The following is a 7331-nucleotide window of genomic DNA, read 5'->3' as shown; positions in this document are numbered from 1 at the left end:
GCGGGGTGACGCTGCCCGCTGAGAGCGAAGGAGCTGGTGCCGGTGCCCTGCGGCGGGGGGTTGTGACCCGTCCCGGGGTTGACACCCTGAGCAGGTTGTTTCTCTGGTTGGAGGGGTCTTGGGAGCAGCCGCCGCGGAGGAGGGGGCTCACAGCCGCAGGGTGGGGAGGATGGAGAAGGGACCCGTGCCACGGTGCTGCCCCAGCCCTGCCAGCATCCTCGGGCTGTGCGCGGGGCAGGGTGCGGGCACAGGCGGCATCTCCTGCCCGCTGCTACCCGTGGGTGATGGGGGGCAGAAAGTTACGGCCCCCCGAGCCGGTCCCCTGGCCCTCACCGTGGCTGCACGCATGCCGGCGCCTTAAACCCGCTCCTTCAGAGCCAGGGCTTCTTCCTCAGCGGTGCAGCCCAGCCCCGGGCTCTCGGCCTCATCCTGGATCTTAAAATACAACGAGTCGTCGAAGGCGAGCCGCTGGGACGGGCGGGCCAGGCAGGGCAGCCGGAGCGCGGCACCGGCCAGCAGCCCGGCCAGCAGCGAGCCGCCGACGGCCACCGCCAGCCCCGCCGCCTGGCACAGCGCCTGCCTGCCCGCCCCGCGGTCCCCCCGCCCTCCCCGTGCCACCTCGCTGGCGTTGCCCCCGGACAACTGGGAGAAACGGGACGCGGAGGTGTCCTCGGAGGCCACCAGGACGGCCACGGCGCTGGCCGCGGCACCGAGGATGCCGGGCAGGCCGTGGAGGTTGTGGATGCCGCACTGGTCCTGGAGCGCGAGCTTCCTCGCCAGGAGCGGGGTGAGGAACTTGAAGCCGAGGACGCATGCCGCGGCCGAGAGGCTGCCCAGGGCGAGGGCGGCCACCGGCGGCACGGTCATGTTGGCCACCGCGCCGATGGCCACCCCGCCAGCCAAGCTGCCGTTCTGCAGGTGGCCGGGGCTGAGCTTGCCGTCCCTCTCCAGCAGGCTGGAGGCCACCACGGTGGTCACGGCGCTGGCGCTCATGGCCAGGAGGGTGTTCAGGATGGCGCGGCGCTGGGCATCTCCTGGTTGGCAGAGGACGGCCACGAAGCTGGGCCAGAAGACCCAGAGGATGAGCATCCCCACCAGAGACTGGAGGTCGGAGCGAGGTGTCGGGGTCTCCTTGGGGTGCACCGGCTGCCGCGCCGCCCCGAACAGAGCCTTGGACACGCCGAGGCCGAAGTAGCAGGAGAAGACGTGGATCGTGATGGTGCCCCCCGCATCCAGGACGCCCAGGTGGGTGATGATGACCCACTCGCTGGCGAGGTAGACGGGGACTTCGCAGGTGGCCACGACGAGGAGCTGGCAGGGGCTGGTCCTCCCTAGGACGGCTCCCACGGAGATGAGCACCGTCACGGCGGCGAACTCGGCGGTGAGGAGGTTGTGGAGGTCCAGGTGGACCTGGCCGTGGTGGAAGTGATGGAGCAAGCCCTGCAGCACCAGCGCCCACTGCGTGGAGAAGTTGAGCAGGAGGAAGTTGTGGGTGAGGACGCTGAGCCCGTAGCGGGGCAGGAAAGTCAGCAGGAGCCCCAGCCCCACCACCAGCATCGCCTGGATGTCCTGGAAGAGGGGGAAGGTGCCGTAGAGCCGGTTGGCCACCACGTTGGCATCCTCCACCCGCGCCGAGGGCTCATCATAGGTGATGAAGAGGGCGAAGAAGAGGAGCAGGACGCCCTGGAAGAGCCCCAGGGAGAGGGGCAGGAGGCGGTGGGGGCAGGTTGGGGGTGGCGGGGCCATCTCGGGGTGGGCAGGAGGGGACGGTGGCCGGCGGGGCGGCAGCCCGGCAGCACTCGTGGGGTGAGCTCTGCTCGCTCCTGCATCGGGGGTTTTATGGCCACAGTTAATTTTTAACCAGAGATAGAAGTTTATGTGCCAGAAGAGGAGTTGTTTTTTTCTTTTTTCCCCCCCCTCCCTTCTTTAAACAAAACGCCCATAAATTACCCACGTGCTCTTGTTTGGCCACCATAAAAAGTGGACATGAGGGGTGTTATGATTTTGAAGGAAAACAAAAAAAAAAACTGCTGTGGGGTAGAGTGGGGAGAAGGACGATCTGTGGGGAGTCAGCCAGGGTTGAGGGTACCCCGGGATGTACCCCCGTTTAACCCATTCCCACCCGGGAGTGGGGACCACGCTGCTGCAGTCCCAGAAAATCCCTCCCAGCTCCCGGACTGGCTCTGCCACATCCCACCCGGGGCCGGCTCCGGCACCGCCATCACCCCATGCTGCGGGATGATGCACGTTTTGCTCAGCATCTGCCTGGATTTTATGAAGCGCCATAAAGCTCTGAAATCAGGGCGAAAAAGCTTATTTTCTCACAGGTTTGCGTTGGTTTGAATGGCTGGAAATTCATTAACAATTAGCGCGCGAGAAAAACAAAGCCCAGAGCAGCCAAGCAGCTACCCCGAAGTTTCTGGGTTGCTGCTTAGTGTGACATTTTGCCAGTGAATGTCTGGAAAAAAAAAAAAAAAAAAAAAAATTAAAAAAAAAATATATGAGAACCACAAGAACAAAAGGCAGAAGGGTTGGTAAATATTTGTTCCAGAGAGAAGATATTTTTGTGCTGTCCCTGATCTCAACACCCCTGCCGCGGGCGCTGGCTCCGCGCCGCTCTTCGTCATTGTTACTGGAGGATGAGGCAGGCGAGGGCGCAAAATGGGAAACAATTGTTGAATAATCTGCGCGAGGCTCCTCTGCCAAACCCTCCCCGGCCATTTTTCAACCCAAAGATGCTGGAAATGGGGGCGACGTATGGGAGGAGGAGGTGCTTTGAAGGCAGCGCCGTTGGGGGTTGAGGAGGGGTTGTGTTGCGCCCAAGCCATGGCCAACGGCAGCGGAGGGGTGGTGAGAGCCGTGGGGGGGTTTGCAGGATGGGACCCGGGATGCTTTGTCCTCCCATAACGTGTCCCTGCCCAAGGAAATGGGGGGGCTGGGGTCCCCACGGTGCCCTACGGCTCTCGCCGGTGTCGCCGGTGATGGGATGAGTGGGCAGGATGGTCCCATTGCTCCTGGCTGAGCCCGTCCTGGGGGGCACAGCCCGATGCAGAGGGAGCAGACGAAGCTTCCCCCATCCCTTGCTCATTTAAGACAACAAAAAAAAGGCGATTTCAGTCGTTCCCCCTCCTCTGACCTCTCACCTGTAACCCTTTGTGTGCCACGCCAGCCCTCCAAATGGATTTTCAAGGGGACAGCCCGGCACAACGAAACCATTTTGGTTGCTGGTGGGTGAGGTAAAACCCCCAAGGGGATGCTCGGAGCAGGTAGCTGTCCTGAAATGGAGGAGCTGGGCTGCTTTTAAAGATCTGGGGGAAGCTTTTTGGCCCTGGCTGAGCAAGGGTAGGGCTCTCCTTGGTGTGCCGGACACCGGGGTGTTTGCTGCTGTGTGCTTGGTGCTGCTCGCTTGCTCCTCTCCTGCTGCCCCAGGGCGGCTCAGCCCTTCCCGCTTCAGTCTGGGGATTTTTTAAGGTGAGGTTAAAAAAACAAAAACAAAAACAAACAAAAAAAAAAACAAAAAAACAAAAAAAAAACATGCTAAAAGAAAAAGCTTTTGAACAGATCTTTTAAAAAAATAGAGTGCTTCAAAGATTTCCAGGTTACAACACAGTGCCTCCTGCGAGGAGGAGGAGGAAGATGCTGGAAGAGACGCGTTCCCTTGGAGCGTCCTGGCGCTGCCAGATCTGCTGGTGAGGACCGGCAGCGTGTTGGGAGGTTTGGGATGTAAGAGCCCTCCTGGGTCTGGCTGTCACCTCCGGCACGGGGCGGAGGTGCGGGGACGGAAGGAGGTTTGGGGGTGCCCTTGTTGGCAAGCGGGGAAGTGGCAGTGCCGGGGCTCGGGGTGTTTCGGGAGGTGACACGACTCCTTATCTCGGTCGGCGGGCGAGAGGGTTGTTGCAGGCTCGGCAGGACGTCCTGGGACAAGGGCTCTTTTTCCACTTGGAAATCTTGCTCTGGCAGCACGTGGGGATTTGGGATGCTCCTCCGGGCTCCCAGAAGGGCAAAAGCCAACGGAGGGGCTCCCCCGTGACCCGCAGCCCCTCGTGTCCCTCCCGGCAGCTCCCCCGGCTCTGCTGCATCCACCGCAGGGCTGAGCCACGCCAGCACCCGGGCACACACCAACCACCACCGCGCTGCTTTGCCGAGCCGTTGGGTACCTCCATCCCCTTCCCTTGGGAAAAAGCCATCCCATTTAGCTTTCCCCCCTCTTCCCAAACCGGAGACGCGATGAGCAGTGATGCCCGAGCGCTCCCCTGGACCGAAGACCCCGTTGCAGAGAAAGGGGGGGAAGCCGGCCGGGGCGCAGATTAAAAAATAACCTTTATGGCACCCATAAAAGAAGGTCGAAGTTTCAAGAGGTCGCCGGGAAGGTGAAAGTCCCCCCTGGCCCCCAAGCACCCCCGAAGGCAACAAATGATTAACCCCACGGTGCAGGGTGCGCCGGCGGGGTGCCACGGTCCTCGCGGGGAGGACCCGGTGCTGGAGGGGAATGTCCAGTTCCTCCAGTAACATTTTCCAGGCTTGGAGAATTTTCTTTCGGCACCGAAGGAGCGGGGATGGAGGAAGCATCTGGCGAGGGCTGGGGCGGTGGGGAGGGGAGCATTGAATTCCACCCCCCACGTCCCCCTTTCACTGTGTGGGCAGTTGTTTTATGGCAGGAGGACTGGGGAACCATTTTAGCATGATCCACGCTGAGACTGCTAGAGGAGTTCCCCGCTGAGGGCTGGATACAAAGAAAAGTTGAATTAACCGAGGGTCATATAAGGCAACAGGATCTGACAGATCCGAGCCAATATATGCTGGCAACAGCCAGTCCATGGCACTGTGAGAAAACACTCCTGCAAATTTAACAAATCCCTATGGTCTAGAAAGTCATGTACAAGAAATTACTAATGAAGGGATCTAGTCATATCTGGATTTCCAGACGTTGGTCATGCTCCCACCGCGTTTTGCAGGCCATATAAGTACATGGATCTGAATCCCGGGTGCTGGAGACCGGGAGGATTGTTCCGATCGTCTTGTCTGACCTCCTGCGTCAGACAAGGGCTCCCGGTGAGGAGGGGATGCTCAGCTCAGCTCAGCCCAGCTCAGCTCAGCTCAGCTCAGCCCAGCTCAGCTCAGCTCAGCTCAGCTCAGCTCAGCTCAGCCCAGCCGGGCGGCGGCGGCCGGATCCTGCGGCCGGGCCGGGCTGGGGAAGGTTTGGGAACGTCGCCGTGGCTCTGGGGGTGGCTGGGTGTCCTCCCCCCCCCCCCAACCCCGTGGCGATGCGCTGGCACCCAGGGATGGGTGCTGGGGACCCGGGGAGGGAGGGAACGGGTGCTCCGGCTTCATCCCCGCGGGGCAGCGAGCGGCTGCCCGGCCGTGGCATCGCAATGGTGAGGAGGGACTGCCGACGGCACCCCCGGGGCCGAGGCATCGCTCTGCTCCCCACCACCCCCCTCCTGAGCCCGGAGCACCCCGAAATTCCCCTTTCCCTAAAGATCCTGCCAACGAGCCACGCTACCCACGGAGCTACGCCTGACTTCTGCTCCAGCATCTCTGTAGGTCCTACGTAAACACCCGCCCGGTGTCTAAGCCAGCCGGGAGCGAGCGCTGCGAGTGTTTTAAACCCCCCCCCCCCCCCCCCCCAAGTCCAGCGCTGACCCCAGGAGCCCCGGTGCTGGCTGTCAGGCAGCAGGCGGGGGGGCCAACCCCCTCCCCACCCTAAACCCCCTTCCAGCCCCTCGCAGCTGGGTCCTACCGGGGTTGGGGGGGGGTTTAGAGGTGGTGGTGGGGGGGGGGGGACGGGGGACGGGGGACGGACACGACACACGAAGCCGAACAGACGTCACAGCGGCATCACGCGGTCCGAGTGGCCTTCTCCATCTTGTTAGCACATTGTGTAACACAACATGTGGAGGCGCTGGGACCGCACACGCATGCACTCCCCGACAGCCCAACCGGGGGGAAAAGAAGAAGAAAAAAAAAAAAAAAAAAAAAAAGAAGAAAAAAAAAAAAAAAAAAAAAAAAAAGGAAGCAATTTAAGCTTTGAATCTTTCTCTTTAAAATGTTCTCATGGCTTCATTAGAATTTGCAGCCACAGAGGCTTTGAAGAGCATGGTATAAGGAGTGAAACATCTGGAAAAATTAGGATTAATGAAAACATAATTCCCAAGACTAAAGGAAAGATTAATCCTGCGTTACCACTTGTGTGTTCCACAGCTTTTCCCCAGCTCGTAACGCTGAACTTATTAAATCGCCCTGAGCTGAGTTTTCCTTTTTCTCTCTCCCTCCCCTATTGAGCCCAATGGAAGCGACTGATGCCAGATGTAACGATAACCAACTGTGCCGAGCAGCGCGGGCGCGCGGCCCCCGCACCCAGGTGGGCACCCACGGCCTGCCGCACCCACGGGGGGGGTCCTGGGGGGGGGCCGGATCCCATGGGCTGGGGGTCCTGTGGGTGCTGGGGGTGTGTGTGTGTGGGGGGGGGGGTCTGTGCTGGGGTGCTGGGTGCTGCACCCCGGTGGGGCTACACCTGCTCCCGAGCAGGATCGGGCCCGATTGGCTCGTGAGATGGGGGGGGGGGAGCGCTGGTGAATTAAAGGATAAATGAATAAAGCGCCCTGCTCCACTTTCAGCTGTTTGGTTGGGTTGAGACTGAAGTGCCCCCTGGGTGGCATTTCTGGTGCCGTGCTCTGCCGTGCCAGGCCATGCCATGCTGTGCTGTGCCATCTGCTGTCACACTGAGCCGTGCCGTGCCGTGTGCCGTGTTGTGCCGTGCTGTGACATGCTATGTGCCATCCCGTGCTGTGACATGCCATGTGCCATGCCGTGCCATGCTCTGACATGTTGTGCTGTGCTGTGCCATGCCATGCCATGCCGTGCTGTGACATGCCATGTGCCATCCCGTGCCATGCTGTGCCGTGTTGTGATGTCCTGTGTCATGCCATCCCGTGCCATGCCATGCCGTGCTGTGACATGCCATGTGCCATGCCGCGCCGTGCCATGCCGTGCCGTGCTGTGCTGTGCCATGCCATGCTGTGCCATGCCCTGCTGCGTGCCGTGTTGTGCTGTGTCGTGCCATTCTGTGCCATCCCGTGCCATCCCGTGCCATGCCGTGCCATGCTGTGCAGTGTTGTGCTGTGCCGTGCCATGCCATGCCATGCTGTGACATGCCATGTGCCATGCCGTGCCATGCTGTGCTGTGTTGTGCTGTGCCGTGCCGTGCCATCCCCATCCCATGCTGTGACATGCCATGTGCCATGCCGTGCCATGCTCTGACATGTTGTTGCTGTGCTGTGCCATGCCATGCCATGCCATGCTGTGACATGACATGTGCCATCCTGTGCCAT

General features: G+C 60.9%; 1 protein-coding gene across 1 annotated transcript; it reads right to left on the bottom strand.

Moving 5' to 3' along the window:
* Window positions 1-357: 357 nt before the first annotated feature.
* LOC116962734 (ammonium transporter Rh type B-like) lies at window positions 358-1746 on the bottom strand. The gene is made up of 2 exons (XM_042800747.1): window positions 682-1746; window positions 358-642 (listed from the first exon to the last, which is right to left on the bottom strand). Exons 1-2 carry the CDS (start codon window positions 1744-1746, stop codon window positions 358-360), a joined length of 1350 nt encoding a protein of 449 aa, XP_042656681.1.
* Between the last annotated feature and the right edge of the window lie 5585 nt (window positions 1747-7331).

This window comes from Tyto alba, unplaced genomic scaffold (genome assembly GCF_018691265.1).
Source record: "Tyto alba isolate M040663 unplaced genomic scaffold, T.alba_DEE_v4.0 Super-Scaffold_33, whole genome shotgun sequence".
In the NCBI taxonomy this organism is placed as follows: Eukaryota; Metazoa; Chordata; class Aves; order Strigiformes; family Tytonidae; genus Tyto; species Tyto alba.
The sequence above is the reverse complement of the archived record's forward strand: the minus strand, read 5'-3'. Positions and strand labels throughout refer to the sequence as shown.

Bases quoted from the DNA above. Each gene is read 5' to 3' on its own strand.
- LOC116962734 (XM_042800747.1), bottom strand. From the start codon at position 1,746: ATGGCCCCGCCACCCCCAACCTGCCCCCACCGCCTCCTGCCCCTCTCC. The intron at 643-681 runs GTGGCCTCCGAG...CGTTTCTCCCAG, and splicing joins CCAGCGCCGTGGCCGTCCTG to TTGTCCGGGGGCAACGCCAG.